The sequence below is a fragment of the Phytophthora infestans genome, genomic scaffold (genome assembly GCF_000142945.1).
Source record: "Phytophthora infestans T30-4 supercont1.8 genomic scaffold, whole genome shotgun sequence".
NCBI lineage: Eukaryota > Oomycota > Peronosporomycetes > Peronosporales > Peronosporaceae > Phytophthora > Phytophthora infestans.
The window spans coordinates 2,675,547-2,701,524 of record NW_003303751.1 but is presented as its reverse complement, the minus strand read 5'-3'; the positions used below and the strand labels follow the sequence as shown (position 1 = coordinate 2,701,524).

Below are 25,978 nucleotides of genomic sequence, written 5' to 3'. Positions count from 1 at the left end.
TCGCTCGCTTCACCTGCTGCCAATAGTGTCCGCTTCGCTTGTGTAGGAGAAGACGTACGTCGCCGCGATCCAAATGCATCTGACGATCTTCAGGAGCTACCGATTCCGAGTAGGAAGGTACCCATCCTTGCTGCTCCAGTCGTTCAAGACTGAGTAGATTGCTCATGCCATTGCTAGCATAACGTGTGTCCTCAAGCTCGAGTACTACTTCTCGTCCTGATTTCACGTCCTTAGTGCACACGCTCACATGTCCGACTGCTTCACTTCGAGTTGATTCACCTTGCCATCCAACCAAAGACTTCTTCTTTTAAACTCGTGAAAGCCGTTCAGTCGTTGCAGACATATACACCAGCTCCTGTGTCGATCATCCACATATCCCTGAGAGGGTAGCCGTCAGCACTATCACCATGCTGATAGAGGTTTCACCACGTTCAGCGGATTCGCTCTTTCATCCACCCCATCGTACAAAAGCTATTGACTCCGACTTCTGTTTCTTGTCCTGCAATGCGAAGCAGTCCTTTTTGAGATGACCTTTCTTACCGCAATGAAAACACTCGCGGGTCTCGGGTCCCTCTTTCCTGTTCTTATTGAACTTCCTTCTGTTGCTTGGAGGTTGATGTTGCTCTCGCTTCTTAGCACCTCGTTGTAGCTGCTCCGCTACTTGCAATATCTTTGCTGGTTCTTTGTCCTTGGCCTTAGTGGCGACGACAGCTTTCCGTTGATTGTCCAGCTCAGCTTCACTGCGAAGTGTGTTTAGCACTTCCTGCATTTCTGGATGTTACGACCACGTACATCCTTGTCGTACATGCGCACTACACCACAGAACTTAAATGCAACGCCTTGCAATACGATCTTCACCATCTTATCGTCCGTGATGGGATCATTCATGTTTCGAGGTTGCCGCCTCATTTGTTCCAGTTCGTTGAGGTAAGACTCCATGTCCATGTCTGGCGTGTAGGTGTAGGAGTACATCTTCTTTCTCAACATCAACGCGTTCGAGAAAGCACGCTTAGTCTTTTCACGCTCAAACACATCCCACATCTCGTGAGCGTTGTCGAAGATGGAGATTCCAGACGCGCGCTTGGTGAGCACGCCACGGAGTATAGCGTCACGTGCAAGCTCATCGCGCTCATCGAACTGTCGTTGGAGGTACGCATCATTTGGATCTCGTGCTTCCGTCCCATCGACGACATGTCAGTAATTTCTCTGCGTCAAGTACAAACGCAGCATTGCCTTGAAGAGATCGAAACTGCCTTCATCGTCATACTTTGGCGGCTTGGTGCTGCCAACCATTCGTCTGTCGGGAGCTGCTGCTTGTACTTCCAGACAAGCAGCTTGGCCTTGGTCAGCCATGCTTGAATAGGTATATAGAGCTTGGCCTCATAACCTAAGAGCGTTTCTGTCCTCCGAAAGCTCTTGAGCACTTCTTGGGTTTGCGTACGACTGGCTGGCGTTGTGGAGGCGAACGGAGAATACGAAAGGGCAGGCACTTGTAGCTAAGACACTTAAGACGGAGATGGCGGATTCGGAAGTGAGCACTGCTTCGGTGCTTTCACTCCCAAATTATATCCTTGTATTTTAGTAAGACAGAGTCTAACTACTGTCCACTCGATCTTTGCTGCATCCAACTTTGACAAACCAGTCAAATCTCAGCTGTCGTGCACTCTCCCGCAGTCCGTCACTCGACGCTTTCAGATACAAGGTATACAAACATACAGCTTTGTGGAGCACCCCTCCACAAAGCACACGCATCAGGCACCCACAGGCACAGACGTCACACGTTCCGCGCATGCGCAGACGTCAGCAGTCAACACGACTACCTCCTGGGAACCCAGTAATCCAACGTCTCGCGGCATCCTCGCGTTCCACAGAATTAAGCGCCGTGGGGAGCGGTAAACCTGTTAGAACTGACTGGATCTCTCATAATTTTGCTTATGTCTGCCAGATGTCCGACGAATTCCGTCTAAGAATTGTTTTTGCAATTTCATCGGCTTCGTATTTTCTCTTCTTAAAGCAACCAACTACATGTAGAGCGTCGTCTGGGAAATTATTTGTGAAAGTGGCATTTGAATCGAATTTCGATATAGTTATTGTTACTGTACGATCCAGCACTAGCAGTAGACAGAGCTGTAATCAGAAAATACTGACTTTTTATGATCTTAGCTCTTGCTGTGGAAGCTGTTTATCCTCGTTGCCATCTCGAGACTGAGTCCCTACTTATTTAAAGCTGGCTGCAGCCACGCTGCCATCCATTTATCCTACTTCAACACCTTTCTGTTATTCTGTAATACCAATGCTACGCCCCTCTTGGCAGGAGTCCTGCCTCCTGCGGAGTGTGTTATTGTGCCTTTCTGCCAAAACGCCCTCAGTTTTATGGTCCTACGTAGGAGGATGGCCCTTACTGAAGACCTCCTATCTGATCATGTGCTGTCGACTAAAATTTAGCTTAACCCTTTGACGAAAAAAAGACGATGCCAATCAAAGAAATATTTGACCAGATTTGACAAAATTTCATTAAAATATTAGTATGCATTCTGGGCAACTGACTTGCATGCGCGTGATTAGCCCGTCAGCTAGCAGGTGGCGTGGGTTCAGCTCGATGCTTGAGGCAAGTGTCGTGTGCAAGTCCTTCGTCGGATCGGAGACGTAACCAAGTGTTTGGGTCGGCACGCCACATCCCTTCGGGGATGAGTCTCATTTGGATTAGTCGGGATAGGATTTTCGGGAATAATTGCACCACCTGGAGGTTCTGTCCAATCGGCGTTCGGCGGACGGCAGATAGGATAATTCCCTGAGCACAAACGTTCTGGATTGGCTAAATCCCTACTTTATTGCAAATATACAGATCGTGGTTTCAATACAAATTTTAACATAGATTAACAAAACCGAAACCGATTGTGTCCACATCTTATGACATTTCAAAAAATCCATCCCGTTTCGACATGATGTCCTAAATTTTGTCGAGCTCTACCGTGAGTATTCTCCCACGTCCTGGCATCCTTTGGCTTAAAGGCTCACTTTTATTTTTACAATGTCGATGCCACTACCTGCAACTCTTACCTGCCGTCTTGCCATCAAGAACGGCGATCCTCTCACTTCGTGCGGAAACAAGACCGAGCCCATCGACTTCTCCTTTCAGATTGACCGTGGCTTACGGCTACGCAAGGCTCAAGTAGCAGCCGAATTCATCCGTCGTCTGCCATATGATTGGCAGGATGGCTTCAGCGCCTATCTCAAGCCCACCAAGCACGCACCACAACGTGAATTTCTCGAGTTGGACGAGAAAAATTAATCTAGCCGCGTCGCCACATCTTAGGAATTAGCTCGCCTTCGTCTACACGGTCAGTCTGATTTTGTTGTATGATTTTTGTTAATGTTCGAAGAGCACCACAACCAAGAGCCAACAATATTCGAAGAGAAACAGAAAATCTAATCCAAGAACAAGCTCCTCGTGTAGCAGCGATGCTAGCTGAGCGCAATATTTGAGTGGGCCAGCCTCACACTGTACATGGCAACAGTACAAGATCGACTTCCAGCTGACGCTCACAACAAGCTCCTGATAACACAACATTTCGACAACTTCGGAACTTCGATCAGCTTTCGCAGGAAATGGAGACAAATCAAGATAAGCTCAAGCAAGCGCTGACATGTATTTCAGAATGCTCAGGATCAACATTTAAGGTGCAGTGATCCAAGTGCAAGTTCATGTTGGGGATCTCCAGGAAATGCACGGCTTACCGGCCTACAGCCTTCGCCCTCCGTTCCGTGACCCGGTAGAGTTTGAGACTCCCGCTCCTGCAGAAGACATGGATGATGTCGACACCTGACCGATCAACTCTAAGGAGCGTAGTAGAGGTTGCGTACGATGTTTTCAGTACGAATACATGAATTTCAGTAAAACTCACTGATTTTTATACTGCGTTTGCTCCCATCGTACCCACAGGGGCCGTACCAATTTTGTTCAACTTCCTCAGACTGTCTAGTGCAAAAATACAGCGCGACATTGAGGACCACAAGAGGATTTTTACGGAACGTTATATTTGCGTGGCGCTGGATCCATCGTTTTAGAAGCGAAAATCCGACTTCTATAGGATTCAAGTCCGGTGAATACGGCGGCAGAAAAAAAAACAGTGCACCAGTACCGTGAATAAGTTCTTGAAATGATTCGTACATGTGAATTTTGGTGTTGTCCAAAATGACAATTGATCTTGGTAAAGGCCATGGATTGAGGAATGGTAGAATTTTCAGCTTGAAAGTCTCGTGGAACGTCTGCCGGGTGAAAGTATCCTCGGTTGTACCCCACGCAAAAAATCCTTCAACGTCGAGCGCAGCAAGGACTGAGATTTGCTTTTTTGCGGGAAAATGGAATGGACACAGCCGCTGGGTCTCCGCGCGCGGACCACGCGTGATTTCTCAGGGAGGACCTAAAACATACCAATACCATACAACACATTAATAAGGTAAGATGTAGCAGTCACAAAATTGATATTGTGCAATACATTCCATCCTATGAAGTTTCATCGACAAACACGATTTGATCTGGCCCGCTGTAGAAAGGCAATAGCCTGTTCACATACTCTTGGCGTTCTTTTGGGATACTTTCACGAGCTCTTTTAGTCAACACTTTTCGCGTTAACCCCAAGTCGATCCGTAAAGCACGACAAATTGTCGAATTGGAACAGCAATGTTGGGCTGAAAACTTCTCGTTTAATACCTCACGCAGCTCTTGGAAGTCGAAGCAGGGCTGTTGCTTTACATACTCGCGAACAAATTGTTGCGCTTCAATCGGCCATTTAGATAACCGCTCATTCCTTGGGGTGTCGTCTACATTTCCTGTTGTCTTAAAGAGATGGTACCATCTCCACAGGCTTCTGGCCGAGACGCCCAGTACACCGGCAACTACGCTGATCTCAATATTATAGACATACGGCAAGACAACGCCTCGCCAGCGGCAGTATGTCTGATGAGTAGCCATATTTGATTTAAGATCAAAATGTTGTGGATCCCTTACGTAAGGGTAAATGGCCGGCAAATACTGGCCATTCAGCCCTTAATTTGCTAAAAGGTTCCCTTTAGACCAAATTGGAGCCCATACGTAGGACCTCCACAATCAAGTATTATTGGATCATAGTCGGCATAATTAAACAGTGTTATTAATCAAATATTATTTTATTTAGTGGCCTGGTTTAGTTAGCAATTCAACTCCATCAAATCCCACCTTTAGCCCTACCCACCCTTGCTTAGGACCAGCCTTTAAAGGTCAGATTGGCCAAAACTTTGGAAAGGCACAATAATGCAGCCGTTTACGGTCCTTTACTCAAAGACTGTTTACGGCTGATCATGCCGTAAAATATGGCCGGATTGAAACAAAATAATTTGCTCGAATCATTAGTTGAAAAGAAAACCTTATGAGGTTTTATCACAGGACGCGCGCGCCAGTAGCCATGCCGTCCCTTTCATTTACAGTTTCGCGCGCGCCACCCACAAGATTACTAATGCGTTAGCTCAAGAACAAGAATCGCAACAAGTATCAGATATCATATAGTGTTTATCTCCACCGCTAAAATCATAATTGCTACAGAATGATGTTAGTTACATGTATTAGGTACCGGTGATACTACTGGTAAATGACATGTACCAGTAATATCAAAGAAAAAATGTAAGCGACGCCGATGTTGAGGAGCGACCATCGGAGGTGCCACGGGACATCTAAAGCGTCTCGACGTCGCTCTATTCTCCTTTACCCAAGCCGGCATGTTTTTAATGGTATTAAACTTTCATTCGATAAAAACGTACAGACAATGCGCTCGGTAGTAATTCCTAGAACAGGGATGCACAATAAATGTGCGGCTCCCGATGACCAGCTGCAAACAAATTTAAGCTAATCCCCACCATAAAAAGGGATCATAGTTTACCAATAACTCGCCACAATCAAACCAGCAGTAAAAAGTAGGTACCATGAGGACTGTCAAACCTTTAAAATTGGTAATACGTGTCAATAGCTTCCAACAACTTGGCATGTTCGTTCGCCATCGTAACAGCCACCATGTTTGATCTTGCGAACGGGTTGTTGTATCCACGTTGTCAGGGGGCTGAGCTGCTCCGTCGGCGGGTTTAAGGAATCTTGCGTGAGGAGATCAGTGATATTACGACAAGAAACGTTCGTGAAAGTAAAGATTGGAGCTGCAAGTATTCCATGCTGGCCGTACAATATTATTGTACTCCCTTTTACAACTGACATCCTGCGATAAGAATCTAGGTCCGGAATAATAAGCGGTATACTTACAGTAGCACAAATGACAAAATAATCATTATTAATACAGTAGTATTTACTGTACCGGTACTTAGCACGAATGACAAAATAACCATTAGTGCTTCAACTTGAAGTAATAATGGTTATTTGAATTACTGGAAGTCTTCAAGTAATTCAAAGTGATCAATCTGGGCGGATAAATGTGAGATTTGAGAACTCCCATCAGATCTTCCAGTTTCCATTTTGTCTTCGAGAGCACACTCTCCTCTACTCGCTAAGTGCAGTCGAGACTAAGCAATGCGCCTAGCAAACGTTCTCTTGGTGTTGATAGTCGTATATGTTGCAAGCGTCAGAGCCACATTTGCGGCTTCTGACAAGTCCAGACTACTTGGACAAGCGACCTCCACGAATGTCAGCGATAGACCTCTATCGAGCTACGACAAGAACAATGGCGACAACACCAACACCGAAGATCGAGCTACCAAGTTGTCTGATGCAATGCAACGGATCAAGACGATGTTCAGAAACTGGTACCAGAAAAGGCGCGACATAAGACGACGAGAAGGCAACAAAGGATCTGACTCAGGGGTCTGAATAAAAAATTTCAGTATCACTATAATCAGTTTTATAAAATATAAAAACGGATTACTGCAACCTTCTTAAAAATATGAATATGATATTGCTCCAATATTTCCAGTATAATTTACAAAAGTAGGCTCATAGAAACTTTAGATGCCTTACGAAACAGTTGGACGTCTCAGCACCGTATCTTGATGTCTGTATTGCCCATACTAGCTCTTAGTTATGAATCTGATAGCCAATCATTATCTCAGAGTAGCAACTTGCAATGGTCAACGGAGGTGTTCTTTCAGCTGCAGAAGCTGCAGCGGTCAAGTGATTCGAGATCTGAAGCAGATGAGGACATGCAAGGAAGATTACGCGACGCATATTCTTTGTGCTGGTCCAAGCAAGAGCGCTAAGCATGGAGGAGACAGTGGTGATATTATCTACAGCGAGTTGTAGAAGCAGCTACCCCCAACATCAAATGCATGCGAGCGATTATTCTCGCAGTGCAAGCTGGTGCTTACCCCTTAGCGAACATGCACGTTACCTGCCAATTTTGAGCTGATTATGTTTTTGCATGCAAACAGGGATTTATTGGATGTGACGAGGATAGCTTCAGCTGGAAGTGACGCAGAGCTGTAGGCAATACTGCAATACTTACTGCATTTTTTTTATCGGTAATTGTGGAATTTCCCTTTTTATTATTGCGCGGGCCCACCGTCAATTCCGTATAATACTGTATTAGTCAGATTCTGACTAACGCTGTCTCCCCAGAACCTGTCGATAAAATGCTTCAAAACGAGCCATTCAAGCGCGAGATGTTTAAAAAATGGAACAAATACAGGATGAAGGACATCAAGCTCAAGCTCGGCCAAGAAAGGTTTAACAACGACGACGTTGCAGAAATGCTAGCAAGCTACGTCCAGAATTATCGATCTTTCGAGGCTGGAGCGAGGTAAAGTAAATAATGTGCTGCATCGCCGCTATCGTTTGCCAACCGCCAAGTTTGAAGCCCCCGATTACAAAGGGAATAGCTGGAATCTTGACGTCGAAACTTTCTTTTCTTAAAAGCTTTCGACGTCAAGATTCCAGCAAAATAACACGGATTGCTAACGTGTTGTCTGAAAAAGAAACCTACATAAACAAAGAAAATTTTTATGCTGGTGTTGGAAAAAAGTATACTGGTACTAAAAAGTCTTAAAAGTAAGCGAAATGCCACTTGCATAATGGCCAATTCTTGACCACAATGCAGTACGCCCGTGTCGTCACGAGTCGTCACTAGACGCGAGACTAAAGTATCACTCGAAGATGTCTGCCGCGTAAATTACGCCGTTGACGATCGTGGGCATTGATATAGGGATGCATGCTCGATGTCGTCATGGGGTCGATTAATGTTAATACCACAGATGTGGACTGCATTACGCTCAGGATATCAGCTAGGCGAGCAACTCGCGATCATTTACTACTGCTATTATATTACTTTTAAAATAATACATGTATAGAAATGTAATTCGTAGGTCCTCTACTTTGTACAGGCGGCTTGGCTGCCCAAATAGGGTAACCATGCCGCCATTCCGAAATACGTCCGGCATGGATAGGGCCCCGATCCGTGCCGGACGTATTTTCTGTCACGTTTAAGAAACGTCCTCAGCTTTGTAAGAAGGAGCAGACACATGCATGTTATGTTTACCGTGAACTTCACGGTCACCATACTCAAACCATTTTCGACTAGGCTCATCTAGAGCTGTTCATTGATACTCAACGAGCATAATGCAGAGAATTCCCTCGGTAGTCATAGCGTCGGGAGACCGCAATTTATTCCTATTTCAGGGACCTAGATTCCTATCTACCATAAAAAGGGATCATAGTTTACCAAGAGCTCGCCACAATCAAACCAGCAGTAAAAAGTAGGTACTATGAAGACTGCCAAACCTTTAAAATTGGTTATACGTGTCAATAGCCTCCAACAACTTGGCATGTTCGTTTGTTATCGTAGCAGCCACCACGTTTGATCTTGCGAACGGGTTGTTGCTGTCAGGGCTGAGTTGCTCAATGTTTTGTTCGTGAGAGTGCTACTGAATGTCGTCGGCGGGTAAAAGGAATCTTGTGTGAGGAGATCAGTGATACAACGACCAGAAACGCTCGTGAAAGTAAAGATTGGAGCTGCAACTATTCGATGCCTTCCGGTGTCCAGTATATTTGGACTTACTCGTAAAGGGAAAATGCCAATTAAAGGCCGTTCAAGGCAACCTTCTCTTGTTTGCTGTATCTTTTGATCTAGTAAAAAGTAAAATATGGCCTTGGCACCAATCAAAAGCTGACACAATTGTATATTTCCCTGGTTATTGAATTGTTTTACATCAGCTATGGTGCGTTCAGTAGGACAAATTAAAACAGTGCATAAAATGTGACGGCCGTGCCAATTAGGGCCGCTATGGGCTGCTAAGTAATCTCTTATATGATACCTTAGTAGTGGCCAATAAAATCAGATAAGCCTGAAATTCCGATTTGCCTATTGGCTAACCGAATCCGGCCCTTAACTGGCCACCGGCCCCTAATTGGCATTTTACCATCCCACACTGCCTGTTATTGTATTCCTTTTAACTGAGGGGTGAGAGGAAGAATTAATTTAATTTTTTATGCAGCTGGTCATTGGAAGCCGCACATTTATTGATATTGAAGGAAGGTTCCACGGATTGCCGCCGTTGTCTGTAGCACTCATAATAAATCTGAAGTTCGGGTGGAATGCTTACATGTGGTGTAACACACCACCGCCAACGCCACGTCATGGACGTGTGGTACATGGTACCACGCACTCCGAGAGCCAGCCATAACATAGGCTTTACTAGGATACCACCAAACAAGACTGCAAAGAACAAGTCGGGGTACGTAATGCCCAGTGTACCCCTAGCTAAATGTCGGGATATCTGGTACATGATACCAGGTTCGTCAGAGGACAACCATTGACTGATGACATAGCTTTACTATAGGTAACTTTAATTTTGTTTATTTAAATTAAGCTTAGCCTACCTATAAATACATTCAGTTTACAACTTAATTAAATTGGTCACTTCGCTCCCTTCGACAAAAGGGACCTGTGAGCTACTGTTTACTGAGAGTTTGTATACTTTCGGAAGCCGACTTCCTCTAGCGAAAGATGCTGTGCTATCACGTCACACTTGGTAGCACTTATAGTCAATCCACACCAACGCGGGTAGACTATCTGAGCCTCACTGAAGTTCGTCGCCATGGATAGGAACGACTTATCCCATCTGAACGACTCACATTTCGAGTCGGTTCGGAAGATTGCTGGTTTCTTCGGGATGGAGGCCCTACAGAGCCTGGTGGTATCAACACCGACCGAGCAGCTCGAGCGTGTCAATGCGTTTGACGCCTACGATAGAGGGCTCATCGCACATGCGCGGAAAAACTTGCAGACTCCGGCGGCGGAAACAAGTCCGCCACACCCGAAGCCAATACGGCTGAAGGTGAAACCGTATGAAGGGAAAGAAGGTAAGAACCCTCACTTCTGTGTTCGAGAGGTAGAGCTCGCGATGGGCGCGGCTCTGATCTCGACCGAGCATCTCCGAGTTGCTTTTGGGCTCTCCAACCCTAGCGGTCGTGCTAAGAGTTGGGCGTACACGCGGCAGGCAACATCACCTGGATGTTTCGCATCCTGGGCTCAGCAGTGCAATGAGCTCCGAGCCGCGTTCCTTCCGGCGAACTACGAGTACCGGCAGCGTTCGCACTTCCTCTCATGCAATCAAGGAAGGCGCGAGTTGCACGAGTACGCCCAAGAGATGCGGTAGCTCACGGCGTCCCTAGTTAGTAATCCACTCAGCGAGCACATCAAGGTGACTGTGTTCATGGACGGCCTTCGAGTGGACCCGACGTGCACTCAGCTGTTCCTGATGCAGTCAAGCACCCTCAAGGAGGCGATTCAAGTGGCTCTTCAAGAAGAGTACAGCTATCGCCAGGCGTACTGAATTCCGGTCGGGCCAAACCCACCAGACCAGATCCCATGGAGCTCGGGTCCGTCAAACAGCGCGACATTCGCTACTTCGGCTATGGGAAGCTGGGACACTTCAAGCGTGGCTGTCCCGCGGAGAGACACCACAGGCGGACTTTCCTCAAGTCTGCCCTCAAGGGTCGCTGGCAAACGCCAGGATCCCGGCGACAGAGGAACGCCGGAGACCAGTAGGGGCGGAGCGCCCTACTGGGGGAGAACTCAGTCTTCGTGAGGGGTGCGCGGGTGGCGCGTACCACGGAGACTTAGCCCCTGAGAGTCTTCGCACTCTCGAATCGGCGAAAAGCAGCGGCGGGCTGCTCGTAGTAGACGGATGTGTACGGGGATATGATCACCCCTTTAGAACCTTGATCGCTTCTGGGGTGTCAAAAAATTTCGCACGCCGCCAGACGGCAGCTCGTAATAGCAACAAGTTGTCCGATGCTTTGAGAGAAAGCAAATGCAACAGGACGGTGTCCGTGCGACTGGATGACGGGAAGGTCGTCACTGTCCCCAACATCCAAATGGATCTGACCGTCAACTTCGAGGACTTGGACAGCCCAGAACAGTTTACTGTTCTCAACATGGATCCCTACAATTTGACCCTGGGCATACCCTGGATCGAGAAGCACGAGCCCTGAATCGACTGGTGGGGCAAGGCAATCGGTGCCAGCCGCCCTGCAAAGTCCGACAGAGTATTAGTGAGTCATGTCCCACCTCTGTCAGGACCCGGGGCGATCGCAAGGACTACCGGGTACCGAAGCATACAGCCGATGTTTGGGAGTCGTCGGCGTAAATGACGACTCCGAGGACGCTGCGATGGTGGCGACGCTAGGCGACGCTGACCAAGTGGGTAGCTTAGGTCCACAAGCGGGTAACATAGTTCCGCAGACAGCTGCACCTATCACGAACGATGGTAATAGCGTGTCGAAGGTGGGTAACAGAGTTCCACACACGGTCGTCCAGACCTTCACTGAAGAGGAAGACGTCGGATACGCTTCTTGTGTGGGTAACACAGTGCCACACGAGGTCGCCCAGACCATAAATGAACAGGAAGTCGCGGGATGCGCCTCCTGTGTAGATAACATAGTGCCACACGAGGCCTCGAGCGCCTCGGATGTTGGCACCACGACATTTCCAGACGTGGGTAACGGAGTTCCACGTCACGGTCGCCGTCGACGACGTCGCCGCCGCCTCCGAGCGTCGGAGCTGAACCTCGTTCAGGTCGACGTCGCTTCAAGCGACTCGGAGTCCAGGGCCCGGGCCCCTCCAACACGGCCGGTGGAAGAGTGTTATCACGTCTTCGATGGCAAGACCTGTTTACTCGTCAAGGCATCTGGTGTCAATTTGGAGCCGTTGCCAGAAATTGCAGAGATACTGAACCTCGAGAAAATGACGGCCGAGTCTTTCCTGGCCAACCTCAAAGCTGAGGAGATTGCCGAGATGGTGCTCATAAGACCAGAGGCCACTCGGGGGGGGGAGTTGTTCTCCTCCTCTGTCTTCAACGAGAGTGTCCTAGAAACGCTGAGCAAGCAGCGTCAGACGAGTTTGGGTTCTGAGATCCTTAAGAACCCCAATGGTCCACTGTTTCCTTTGTTGACGGTGTACGCGGACGTGGTGAACAAACACCCACCGACCCAAGTCCCGCCGGATCGAGCCGTGCGGCATGAGATCGATCTTGTACCTGGCACAACGTACTGTGCCACGAGACAATGGCCTCTTCCACGCGAACAGTGCGAGGTCATCGATGTCTTCTTCGCTGCGAAAGCGAAGGCAGGCATGGTGCGGGAGTCAAAGTCCTTGCACCGACGAAAACCTTTCTACGCTCGGAAGCCGAACGACAAGTGGCGTCTAGCTCACGCTTATAACAAGCTAAACAACGCGACGGTGCCGGCCCAGACAACAATCCCACGAAAGGATGTGTTGTTGAACAACATGGCCGGAAGCGTACCGTACAGTGCGCTAGATTTGGCAGACGGATTTACCAGTTCTTGATGCGTGCGATCCCAAGTGGCATGCTTTGGGAGTGACTCGTCAGGCCGCAGGGTTTGTCTAACGCCACGGCGACATTTAACCCCCTGGTGATGCAACTGTTCTGGTCATTACGCACCTTCGTACAGACGTACTTCGACGACATCTTCGTCCATAGCCGTGCCGAGGGAGGCCAGACGGACAAAGAGGTGCATTTGGGGCACCTCCGTCGAGTGTTGGACGTGATGCGAGCGGACAGGCTCTACGCCAACATCGACAAGTGCCTCTTCGTGTCACCAGAGATCTAGGTTCTCGGTTGCTTCGTCAGCAACGAGGGCGTTCGAGTTGACCCAGACAAGGTCAAGGCCATTGCAGCATGGCCAATGCCTCGATCCCAGAAGGATCTTAGAAAGTGGCTGGGCTTGGCCAACTACCTTCACAAGTACGGTGTAGGGTATGCGGGCTTCGCTGAACCCTTGTCGGGCCTCCTTCAGAGGACGTCGACTGGCACTGGGAGCAAGAGCAGCAGGATGCGTTTGACAGCATCAAGGCCAGTCTACAAGAGGCTCCTGTACTGCCCTTTTGGACGAGACGAGCCCATTCAGCGTCGTTTGCGATGCCTCCGACTATGCAATCGGTTGTGCATTGCTGCAGGCCGACGTGGCTGGACTCGAACGAGGCATCATTCCAGTCCAGGCAGATCAAAGCCGCTGAACGGAAGTACTCTGTCCATGACAAGGAGCTCCTGGCAATGAAGTACGCCCTTGTGAAGTTCCTGGTTCATCTTCTGGGCTCAAGGACCTTTGTGATCTGCACAGACCACGCATCCTTAAGGACGGCGACGAATTCGCCTCACCTCTCCCAACGGGCTGTCCTTCTTCGCGGAGTACAACTTCCGCGTTGATTACAAGCCGGGCAAGCTCAACGTGCTTGCGGACGCCCTCTCTGAACGAACGCGAAGTCCGACTGGCTTTCGTCGAGACAGCGTTCCTGGCTCCACGATATGAGTTGAAGAATGGTCTCCTCTATTACCGGGTGGAACCTAATGAACCTCCTCGGGTGGTCGTACCCAACGACGAAAATCTAAAGCTCGACATACTCGCGGAGGCGTACGATGCGCCCTCCTGCGGCCACTTGGGTTGTGAGAAGACCTTCCTGTCGGTCGCTCAGGCCTTCTCATTGACCCACATGTACAAGTGAGTCGACCGGTACGTGAGGACATGCGAAACATGTCAGCGGGTTAAACCCGCAGGGAACTCTTCGGCTCCTTTACAGAGCCTGCCCGTTCCGACTGACTGTTGGAAGTCGATGAGTCTTGACTTCATCTTTGGGCTTTCCCGCCGACGGACACGGCAACACCGAGATTTTGGTGCTCGTGTATCGGCGGAGCAAGGTGGTACATTTTTCAGCAGTACCCGTTACCGTCACAGGCGAACAGACCGCGAGGTTGTTCGTCGATAGCGTGTTCCGCTATCACAGTCTCCCGGAGACGTTTGTCTCGGACCGAGACCCGCGGTTCACGGCTGCGTTTTGGACACGCTGTTTCCTTTACTCGGAACTCGTCTGCAGATGTCCACTGCGGACCATCCGCAGACCGAGCGCGTCAATCGAGTGCTCGAGGACACTCTGCGCAGTGTGTGTGCGGAAGCATCCCGTATGTGGTCGACGAGCTTCCAATTGTTGAGTTTGCGCTCAACAACGCGGTGCGCGCGTCCACGGGGCTCACGCCGTTCTACTTGAGCGGCTTTTGTCACCCCAGATTGCCTCTCACTCTTCGAGGAGACGCTGCCTCCTCTATTCTAAGTGGGGGAGAGGCCCGGAAATCTCTCTCCTCCCAGGTCTCGGATGTGAGACCAGTTTCGCTGCGGAAACAAGTGGAGTACGTTGTGGATACTAAGATGAGCGTGATCAGCAGGGTCCGCGATGTCATGGCAGCGGCCCAGGACAACAGAAGAAGTACTCTGACAAACATGGAAAAAGGCACTTAACTGTGTTTAAGGTGGGTATTAGACACGAGAAACCTACCATTAGACACTGTAAGATCTGTCAACAGCAACAATCTGAAGCCAGTTTCATTGGACCGTTCGCAGTCATGGCCAGGCATGGTGCGTCGTACATCATCGATCTGCCTAAGTAAATGACGACGCACCCGACGTTCTACGTTGGATGTCTTAAACGGTACCATGATCCGCAAGGGGTTGCTGACTCGCAGACCCACCTTGGTCCAACTCCTTGAAGAAAGGTCCGGCCACAGATGATGACGAGGGCGCCGGGGCAGGCACCCAAGCCTCGAGCTGAACAGCAAGGGTGCGGTCAAAACCGTACGCCAGAGGGCCCCCGTACGAACGGACCACAGAGCCATACGCCGAGTACGTCGAGTACGTCGGGTACGCACCATACGCGTACGGCTGGGAGTGTGCCGAATGCGGCTACCGACGTGGCAGCAGAGCGTCAACACGCCGAATCATGCTGAAGGCCTCGTCGAGATCGGACGAAGAGGCCCGGCGGTTCACCTGCAGATCCTCCCGCTCCAACAGGTCTAGGCGGTCCGCAAGAAGAGCGAGTACGCCCTGATTCCCGGTCTGGGCGGCAGCATCCTCGCTAGCCCCAATGCCAAGCGCAATCTCAAGCCCGAGGATGCGTTGACGGAGGCGGTCGACCTCAGAGCCCTGTGCCGGACCCGCAGGCGGAACACTTGGACAAGTAGCGCTCCGGAGGCGCCTGGTACTCGTACTCGTACGAGGGCACCTCCGCCCTTGCTCGACCAGAACGGAGAGCCCACTACCACGTGGAGCGGATTTTCACTAGGAGCGACAGCTATTCGTGAAGTGAAGGGGTATGCCCACTCCGGATAGACTGCCCAAAGGCTGCCGCAATCTGGGAACAGAAGCGGCTGCAGCTTCGTAAGTAGTCCGGAGCTTCTTGCTTGAATGGGGTACGGACGTTGACGACACGCTGCACCCGCGCCAATCGCGAGCGCTAGAAGCCGCGCGCTTCAGAATGTCCCTTGGTAGCATGCGCTTGCTGACCAAGTGCGCGAGCCGGACACGAAGATCACGCTGGTCCAGAATGCGGGACAGCAGCTGATTTTCATGGATTCCCCGAAACTCCGAGGGTGAGTACTTGAGAGACTTAACCCACGTCCAGAACATGTCCTCACACGAGTTCCAGTTAAGACAGCTCTCGAGAAGAAACCAGGGGTAGCCCAGAGAGGATAGAGACCACCCCGGTTCTCGAGCTTCTTACGACAAGTCGTGCAGTCCTTCAAAGGGATTCGGTGCGGCGCGAAAAGCACACACCGACCGCTTTCAAGTTGTCGGCGAACAACTACTCCTTCTGGATAAGGGCACGTTCATAAATGACCTTCGAAGTGTGGCCACCGACAAGGCCATGAGGTTTGTGCTCGGTATAGGTTTTACACTATTAATAAATATAGCAAGATAATGAAGGTATCACTGACGATGTGTGCTTAGCGTCATGGGTGAGCGGCGCTTGGTCATATTGAGAGTGCTGTGGTGTTTCGGGTCGTTGGCGATGGTGTAATGGTATTTGCAACACAGGTGTTCTGACCAATGACTTAGAGGTCGCGACGGTTCTGAACTCGTCTTGCTCGAATTACGTTTTTAAACACGCAAAAAGATCGATTAACAGGAAGTCGATGGGATTTGCTTCGAAATCCATCTGTCGTAGCTCGATTTATTGACCTCTCTACCTAGATCGATCTGCCTTTTTTTGGAGCTAAATATATAAAACGAGTATTTTTCACAATATGTAGATGATAAAGCTACCTAATTGAAAAAGATATGAAACAATAGATAATCATTTACCCCCCCCAATCCATTTTTCGGAATTTACCAAGATTTTTCACATGTTGTATGTTTCAGCATGTTATAGACATCAGACACTTGATTTTATTATGGTCTTCTTTAAGTCCGACGCTCTTTTCTGAAAACGCTGAGATCTCTCTTCAAATCGCAAGCCATGTTGTTTGTACACCATGAGGGACTAAAGATGTTGTATCAGCTATCATCATATCAGCTTCGACAGGGTATCTGAGTGGCCTTTCTATCAAGAGACTTATCAGCACAAATATAGATGCAATTGAAAGCAACAAAGTCATTGAAATCGCAAGACTCGACAGGTGTAGTCAAACATGAACAATGCAGACTTTCATCAGCACCCTATTCTTCGTCGTGTTCTTGATCCTCGCCACCTGAGTGTACTCCGTCTCCATCACTATACATTATTTCGCCGTCGTCGTCTGGCGCGTCCTCCTCGCCACTATCGCTTTCCTGTCCGTCTTCTGCTTCACTGCCAGCCTCGCGACACTTGCGGTTCTCTCCACCTATTCCAGCAGCTCGGCTCTGAATGTCGCGCCCGCAGCGCGGGTGTGGGCGCTTTGCTCCATTATCCCGCTTGTTTTGCCGGATCTAAAAGCACGTCATTGAGTATCCAGGGTGGTGCTTCCACGCCTTGTTGCACAGATACAACCTGCATAGATTGATTAGTCTGTGCGTTCAATCGCCGCAACCAAATGGACTTGTACGTACCGCGCTTTGTCGGGCTTAATGCAGCCAGCGCAGAAGTATTTACCTGCACGACGCTCACCGATTTTGCGCTTCAAAATCGAGCACAATTTACATTGCATCTGACGTCTTTCTCATCACTATTCACATCCGAGGTGGTAGACTATACACAGAATATAGCGTGAGTTCGATACATCCAGCATGTCAACCATACAACATGTACACTTACTCTCTCAGCGAAGTATTTTCTCTTCATCGCCAGCTGCTGTGCATGTGGCTCCAGCAAAAACACAGCGTGAGAATTAGGTCTGACGCCAATTCGCTTTTGTGCCTCGCAGAACACGATATGGGCGTTCACAATTGCTACGTCAACCAGCCCCATGAAGATTGCCTGTAGTATTTCTTGCACCATGTTTGCAGCTGGAGGGAATACCACTGAAGACGAAGCTGATCGTGAATGTCGACCCCTCTCATCCAACGGTGATATCCACGCACCATGGAAGGGCACGGGCCGACGTGGCGTTTCCCTCCTGTGTCTCGTGTTCGTCTCCCTGATGACATAAGAAATAATGGCATAGTTTACGTACTGCAAGATTTCATCGACCAGCTTGATCCTGTCCCCAAAACCTGCACGGGCTTGCGGTCCCACCATACGTGACCGGTCATAAAAGGGCAATTTTTACTGTCATGCACACAGGGCCATGGACAATAGTCTAAGGCCGGTCTCGATTAGTCTCCACAATCTCCCGTGGGTATTCAACCTTGTCTCCTGTAATAGTTCCGATTGAATACACGTTACGATGCAGCAACTGGAATGCCAGTTGTACCGATGGGTAGAATCTTTTCGTGACAACAAGAATCCTTTAGCACCGCCTCAAGGCTGCGAATCGCAGCGGAGGGCCAGTGTTCGGATCTGCATATTGTCGACTCGCCGGTACATTGCTTATTTCTTCCAAATGCTACGCCTTGCCGCGGTATACTTCCAGTCTACATGCTGTACATGCAGCAAGTAACATCATGTCGTATACAACATGCTGACTCGGACCAAGCAAAAAAGCAAGTCCCAATGAACTTGCACACTCGCCTTAAACAGTAAGTTGTGTCGGCACAGCAAGTCAAAAACAGCTTCGTACTCAATTTGCGGGGCTTCGATTTAAGATATTGGCGAGTTGGGTTGTTCCGGTTCCGCGACGGGATCGTTCCTTCGTCAAAAGATAGAAGTGGAGGGGATTTGAATCCAAGCGTGAGCCTCTCTTGGAGTGTATCGATCACCGATCGCGGGTGGCTTGAGCTCTGCACTATTTGAAAAGTGCAAGTTGGCCATAATGTGATCAAAGCGATGCCGACGCATGTAATCATTGAAAGTGCCGCGGGCAACTGCTCCAACACGTTCAGTTTGCCAATGATCTCGAAACCAGCGACGTTGCGGGCTCAGCATACGCGCCATGAGCAATCCTAACACATGCAGAATCTCGTGAGGCGAAATGTCACCCTTACTTGCTTCTCGTGTCATGAATTCATCCCTTGTCATTTTACCGGGCGCTCGTTGCTTCTCATTAATTTGGTTCACACGAGCTGGAAGATTCTGCATGAAGTAGCGATTTGATATACGTGCAACAAGCTTCCAAAACGTCTTCGGCATGAAAAATAGAAACAACTTCAACGGAGAGTCAGCCAAAGCCAAAACTTCGTTCTTCTCCACTTTGCAAACCTGGATATCTCTGATCGGGTGGAAACTCTGAGAGGTTTAAATGATACCACATACAACAGCTGGTCTTGTGCAGCGGGGCTGCCGTAGCTTTAGCGTCAGAGGAAGACGTTCGACTCAAAGAGTCACTAATACTAAGTTCCTTATCCAAAGGACACTTATAGCCCAAGACCAGGGCTCAAAGTTAATACCTTAACTTTTATGCTTAAAAAACAGAAATGTTTTATTTACTATTATTGCAGCCAAGCCGCGTAGGGGTAAATGTATCTATTTAACTATCTAGCATAGTTAAACCTAATCAAATGCAAAACGTGTGGCTTTCAGCCAACATACTGAGAGACCTTGTTAACTCTCCAACTTATGTACTGAGAGTTTGTTAACTCTCCGAGTACTTCGTACCCCTGTATGTTCCACACCATGTAACCCCGTTACGCTCTCCCCCACTAAGATGAGATCATTCCGTTCTCGAAACTTTCCTCAGTGAGGTCACGTCTTGTTAAGACGGCGGAGGTTACTACACCTCACACCAGCGTTGTACAGCTCTGCGAGCTCACACACGCCTACGCATCGCTGATGCCCAACTTCTTGTCGTCGGCCCACGGCCCAATGCTCTAAGCGCAGCGCGCATCTTGCTCTCAAGCGGTGTCAGACCTACGCTCGCGCTCCGCGCCTACTCCAAGAGTTACAAACCGGTTAGAGCTATGCTCTTGACTCATCCGAGTCGTCGACAGCAGCTCAGCGGCTGAACACTCGCTTCACAAGCGATAGGTCGGTGGTTCGATCCCACCAGGGCGTCGCCATCTCGTTCCATGAACGATTGTCCATGCTTGGACAAGCTTAAGGGCGAGACCCTTTTAGCTCAATGGTTGAGCGCTGGCTTTGGAAGCCGCAGGTCGGTGGTTCGAACCCACCAGGGCACAGCACTCTCGTTCCATGAACTGTTGTCCTTGAATGGACAAGCTTAAGGGCAACACCCTTTCAGCTCAGTGGTCGAGCGTTGGCTGTGGAAGCACAGGTCGGTGGTTCAAATCCACCCGGGCGTAGCCCTCTCATACCATGAGTTGTCTGTTCTCGGACTGACGTACGGCATCGCCCTTATAGCTCAATGGTAGAGCTCCGGCCTGGTAAGCCAAAGGCCAGTGGTTCGATCCCCGTTCGGGACACCACTTTCGTTGTTACAGCGCATCCACATTTGGATCATGCTCATCGAGCAAATTGTTTTAAAACAACTATGCGTCTATCGAGACGCTTATGCCTGAACCTTGTTTAGCACAACACGAAGCACCTGCTTCCTTCGGGACCATGTCCCAAACACCACGAGGTCTCTCCACCTCCTGCTCCTGCTGCGAGCACCGCTCATACGTACGAGCTGGCTGCTGCAGCCACTGCTCAGAGCCTGAGCTCAACTACTGACCTGATCGCTCCCCACTCTAGTGGGAGGCGCCCAGCGCCTGGCGACGCTGTCGCACGCCATGGTGGCGCTTCGGCACATGATGTGCCCGGTCGTAAGCGTCAACGACGTCAGGGCAATCTTGACGGAGGATAACCTCAAACTCGCATGAGTTCTGTGAGTGAGGGTGACCCCTCCACTTCACCAAGTACTGGGTACGACCCTGGCGTCTACGCCACGCCACAAGGCGTTCCACGTGAAAGTGGAGCTCCCCTTGCTCATCGAGCAGAGCGGGAGGAGGCCTTGCCTCAGCAGGGCTCTCGCGGGGAGAGTCAGCACTTGCCGGAGCGGCGTCTGCGTCCATACGACGCCGGCGTCCACGACGCGAACGTTCACGTTCACCGCCCATCGGTCGATCTCGAAGCTATGGTCCACCTTGTGGATAGGTTAGAGCCACCACTGTTGACTCACAACCAGGTGTCGGACCTTGAGCGTCCAGGCGCTCGGCTGAACGCTCAGCTTGCCTTGCTCCTGCAGCTCGAGCACTTCGCTCCGCGGCCTGTGGCTCTGCCACATGCTGTTGATCAGCCATCGGTGGGTCCACCACTTGCTGTCGTTCAGCCTCCCGTGGCTCTACCACCTGCTACCCTGCAGCTGTCGATGGTCCAGCCACCGTTGGCGCTAACGCCTCCGCGCTCACCTGAGCAGGGCTTGATATGGCTTTAGCAAGCCAACATAGAAGACCGGATGCGTGCGCATCTTCTTCGGGAGGTTAAGCGTATACGCTAGGCCCTTCCTGGCCACGACCTTGAACGGTACTATGAGCCGAGGTCTCAGCTTCATCTTGAAGACTGCAGACACTGCATGAGTAGGTAGGTTTTTAGCGTTTAATAAAACTTGGTCACCGACCTCAAACCTCTAAGCATTGCTTCTGCCCTTGGCATCTGCATGTTCCTTCTGCATGTCTTGGCTTTCAGCCATAGCGTCGCGTACTTGACGCATTACGCTCAGTCTCAAAGAGAGACAAAGTCATCGACTTGCTTGCGAACCGCAACAGGGCTGACATTAGCTAGTCGCTCGGCTATCCCTCCCCCATCAAGCCCTGAGCCACTGCGTGGCGGCGTCAGTGGGACGCGAGGGTGAACCAAGCCGTTCACATAGAACGGAGTGTAGCCTGTCGAGGCGTGCACTGCATTATTTAATGCGAACGCCACGAGTGGGAGCATCTGGCTCCAGCATTTCGGCGCCTCAGCGCATACGCTTCGGAGGATATCCTCCACAACGCGATTCACGCGTTCGGCTTGACCATCGGTCTGCGGGTGGTCCGCTGTGTACATGTCTAAACGAGTGCCGAGCGATCTGAAGAGGAACGTCTAGAATTTCGCGGTGAAGCGCGGGTCTCGATCCAAAACAATTGCCTCAGGCAAGCCATGTTGGCGAAAGACTCGGTCTAAAAACAGCAAAGCTGTACCTTCACCATCAATGGTGTCCGGCACCGCCGCTAAATGAGCCATCTTGCTCAACCGGTCTACAAAGACCACAATACCCGTGTTTCCCGCCTTATCCTGGGGAAGGCCAAACACAAAGTCCATACTCATGGACTGCCAGCATCCCTTGGGGACAGGCAAACTCGCCAATGGCGCTGCCGTGCTCGGCGCGGACTTTGTCCGTTGACACGTCTCACACGTGCGTACATAGGTGCCGACCCACTTATACATCTTGGGCCACGAGTACATCGAGCTCACCGAGCCATATGTCTTCTCCCGACCTAAGTGCCCGCCCACGGGCGTATCATGAACCTCATGAGGATTCGATACTTTAGATCCTCATCATGAGGAACGACTACACGAGGGTTATCCTCAGAATCGGTGCTGTAGTACAGCAGGCCGCCATTGAGCGAGTATCGATGCAGCCTCGAGCGTAAGCGCCCAGACAATTCCTTGTCAGAGTCTCTAAACTCTTCGCTCCCAAGAGCCCGTTGCAGCGCTACGCACATGTCGTCTTGTGCATACGCTCCGCGGATCAAGTCAGGCACTGACGACGTCACTGTCGTGACATGAGCTAACTCGTAGTCGGGCCTGCGCGAGAGCGCATCGGCCACTACATCAAGCCGCTCCGGCTTGTACTTCACCTCGAAGCTATACTCGGCAAAGAAGAAAAGCCATCTTGCCATTCTTGGAGAGAGATGAGGCGACTGTGTCGCATTGCGTAGAGACGCATGATCAGTAAAGATCACAAAAGGCTTAGAGCCTAGCAGGTGTACCCTGAATTGGACTAGATCATACTTCATTGCAAGTAGCTCGTTGTCATGAACTGGATAGTTCTTCTCTGCAGCTTTGAGCTGGCGAGACTCAAACGCAATAACGCGTTCACGCCCTTCGGCATCTGCTTGTAGTAAAGCACAGCCGATTGCAAAATCGGAGGCGTCACATACGACGCTAAACGGACTATCCGGGTCCGGTAGCGCAAGGATCGGAGCCTGGAGGAGGCTCTCCTTCTCAGCCTCAAAGGCTCCGTCGTGCTCGACGTTCCAGCACCATGGTGCGTACTTCTTAAGGAGATCTGATAATGGCCGAGCCATCTCCGCGTAGTTTGCGCTGTACTTGTGCAAGTAATTGGCTAAGCCTAGCCACTTGCGTAAGTCCTTTTGGTTCTTGGGAGCCGGCCAGTCCACGATGGCCTTGACTTTGGCATAATCTGCCCTTAAGCCTCGCTTCCCAATGAAGCACCCGAGGAAAGGTATTTCCGCCGCGCCAAAGACGCACTTGTCCAAGTTGGCATACCACTTATTAGTGCGCATGCACTCGAGCACCGCTCGCAAGTGGTCAATGTGGGTTTCCACGTCTGACTTTCCGTGCCCAGCACGACTATGGACGAATATATCGTCAAAGTACGTTTGAGCGTACGCCCGGTGGGGCCTAAACAACTGCGTCACAAGACGATTGAACGTTGCTGGTGCGTTCGACAGCCCCTGGGGCACCAACAGCCACTCCCAGAGCATACCGCTCGGAGTACTCACCGCTGTCAACGGAATGTCGCTCGCTCTCATGAGCAATTGGTAGTAACAATCGACCAAGTCGAGCGCGCTGTACAACGTACATCCTACCATGTTGTTCTGCAGAACATCCTTGCGAGGCTTCGGCGTTTGCGCCGGGATAGTGGCCGCATTTAGCTTGTTAAAAGCATGAACAATGCACCACTTGCCGTTCGGCTTTCTGACACAGAACGTGGGTGTCGAGTGCGGAGACTTACTCTCACGCACCATCCCTGCCTCGTGCCTTGCACGGACGAATGCGTCAATGACGTCACACGGCTCTCTCGGCAAAGGCCATTGACTTGTCACGCAGTATTTGGTTTCAGGAACCAGGTCAATCTCATGACACACGCCTCGATCCGGAGGCAGGCCCATCGGTGGGTCTTTCGAGACAACGTCTTTATACTCCTTCACCACAGGATAGAAGGGACTCGAAGGATCTTTGAGGATCGCCGATCCACTTCTGGCGCTCATTGCCTTCTTGGTGTCCTCTAGGACCAGCGTCGTCCACGACGGATGAGGAGTTCAACTCCTCCTCAGGTCCCAGTAGGACCACCTCGGCTAGCTCGCCTGTCTTAAAGGCTTCGCTAAACTCGGCAATGGACATCTCGTCCAGCTTTATCAGAGCATCTGCAGCGGGCAGAGTGTCAAGGCTGATGTCGCCTTCTACCTCCCCCATCACTCCGTTCACGAGTGTGTACAGCTGCTCACAGCAATCACGTGGAGCATCACCGCTCGTCACGTTGGACACATCGTCCGACGTCGAAGACGTCACAGACGCCCTGCGTCTTCTTCTCCTCTCCCTCCGCGACCGAGCCCGGTCGGATGAGGGCGATATGGCGACATCTCCGTCACCACCACCGGGTGCAGCAGCACCACCACTCCTCGAAGAGGATACAGTGTCTCGCAAGACACTCGGCTGAAAGCCAAGAGGTCCTTGGCCTTCACACAATGAGCTAGGTGTCACTTCACCTGCATCTCCTGGGCCACGCCCATGATGCCTCGACTCGCCGTCGACCGCGACCCTCGGGCCACGCAGCGGTAGGTCATCGACCAGATTCGTACCACTCAGTGGATTACGCACCACTCCGCGCTCGTCCTCACCAGGACCCAGCTGTTGGTCGTTGACCTAATCTGCACCGCTCAGCGGAGAACGTGCCGCACCACGTACTCCCTCAGGGCAAACAGCAACCTCGTTGCTAGCAATTTCTGACATACCAATGTCCAGCACTACGGCCGCCTCGGCATCATGCTCGCGCCAGAAGCGCTTCTGCTTCTTAGCAGAAGTGGGTTCATGCCTCACCAAAGCTCCACTAGGAGCAGGGTGCGACGCACCCAGCGTTTTCGACTTCCAGTCGATCCATGGCTCATGGCGTTTCAGCCATGCCATGCCAAGGATGAGGTCATACCTCGCATCCAGGTCTAAGACCAAACAGCGTTCCACGCTATCGAAGTTCCCAAACTTCACTCCAAGGTCGACAGAGACCTTCTACACAGTTACAAGTGTCCCCGTCGCGAGACAGACAGAGATCGTATCTCTCGTTGGCACTTCCAGTGCCTCAGCATACAGCAGACTCCCTTCCAGGGTGGAGCGACGGGCATAGTTGCCCGAGGCTCCCGAGTCAATTAAGATTCTCCATGGCTTTGTAAAGCCCTTCACGTTCGCTTGAACGACCAGCAAGACCGGCTTGCACACACTCTTCTCGTAAGAGAGCTCAGCTCTCTTCGGGGCTGAGCCCCGTTGCCCTCTACCTCTTCGAGGCACGACAGAACTCAGTTCTTCCCCAGTAGGCCGCCCCGCGCCTACTGGGAGTTGCCGTTTCTCGGCGATGACCCGGAGAGTTGGCTCGCCGCAGCCTCGCGCTTCTTGCGCAGAGGGCAATAGGCCCTCAAGTGCTTAGTGCTATTGCACGCAAAGCATCGACGGATGCCGGCGCGCTGCTCCGCAGCAAGAAGCTCCGCTTCTTCATCTTCAGCATAGCTGAGGTCCATCGGCTCTGGACCGCTCGAAGAGTTTGCGTTACCAGCGCTCCAACCAGGTCGCGCCGACCTGAAGCTGTGCTCGGCATTCAATGCCACATCCACCGCCTCTTCGAAAGCGTTGGGGTGTACACGGAACACTTCCGTTCGAGCTGCGCTCACACGAAGTCCCTCCATGAGCACTGTCACGCTGACCAGTTCCGGAAGAGGGTCCGCCGCCATTCCGGCGATAAGAGTTCTCAACGCTTGGACATAGTCCAATAAATCCTTCTTACCCTGGCGGGCAGCAAGAAGCTTCGACCGGATACGGTACGCCTGATTAGGTGGCGCGAACACGTGCGAAAGCTGTCGCTTCAGCTGATCCCAAGTGGTAAATGCAGCGTCAACAGGCGTGCCGCACGTTAGTGCCCATTCGCGAGCGCGACCTCCAAGCCTGGAGATAGCCAGCGCCACGCGCTGATGCTCCGATTGGAGCAGGGCCGATCCCATGGCCATCTCGACCTCACGGATCCAGAGAAGGAGATTCTCTCCATCCTTCCCCTCGAA

At 50.9% G+C, this 25,978-nt stretch overlaps 2 protein-coding genes across 2 annotated transcripts; one reads left to right on the top strand and one right to left on the bottom strand.

Annotated features, from left to right (window-relative positions):
- Positions 1–6,550: 6,550 nt before the first annotated feature.
- On the top strand, positions 6,551–6,847 carry PITG_06542 (uncharacterized protein; the record flags this gene model as incomplete). The annotated part of the gene is made up of 1 exon (XM_002998591.1): positions 6,551–6,847. The coding sequence occupies one exon, from the start codon at positions 6,551–6,553 to the stop codon at positions 6,845–6,847; it is 297 nt and encodes a 98-aa protein (XP_002998637.1).
- Positions 6,848–16,975: 10,128 nt separating this feature from the next.
- On the bottom strand, positions 16,976–17,818 carry PITG_06541 (uncharacterized protein; the record flags this gene model as incomplete). Its single annotated transcript, XM_002998590.1, has 3 exons — positions 16,976–17,224; positions 17,550–17,585; positions 17,816–17,818. The coding sequence occupies 3 exons, from the start codon at positions 17,816–17,818 to the stop codon at positions 16,976–16,978; spliced, it is 288 nt and encodes a 95-aa protein (XP_002998636.1).
- Between the last annotated feature and the right edge of the window lie 8,160 nt (positions 17,819–25,978).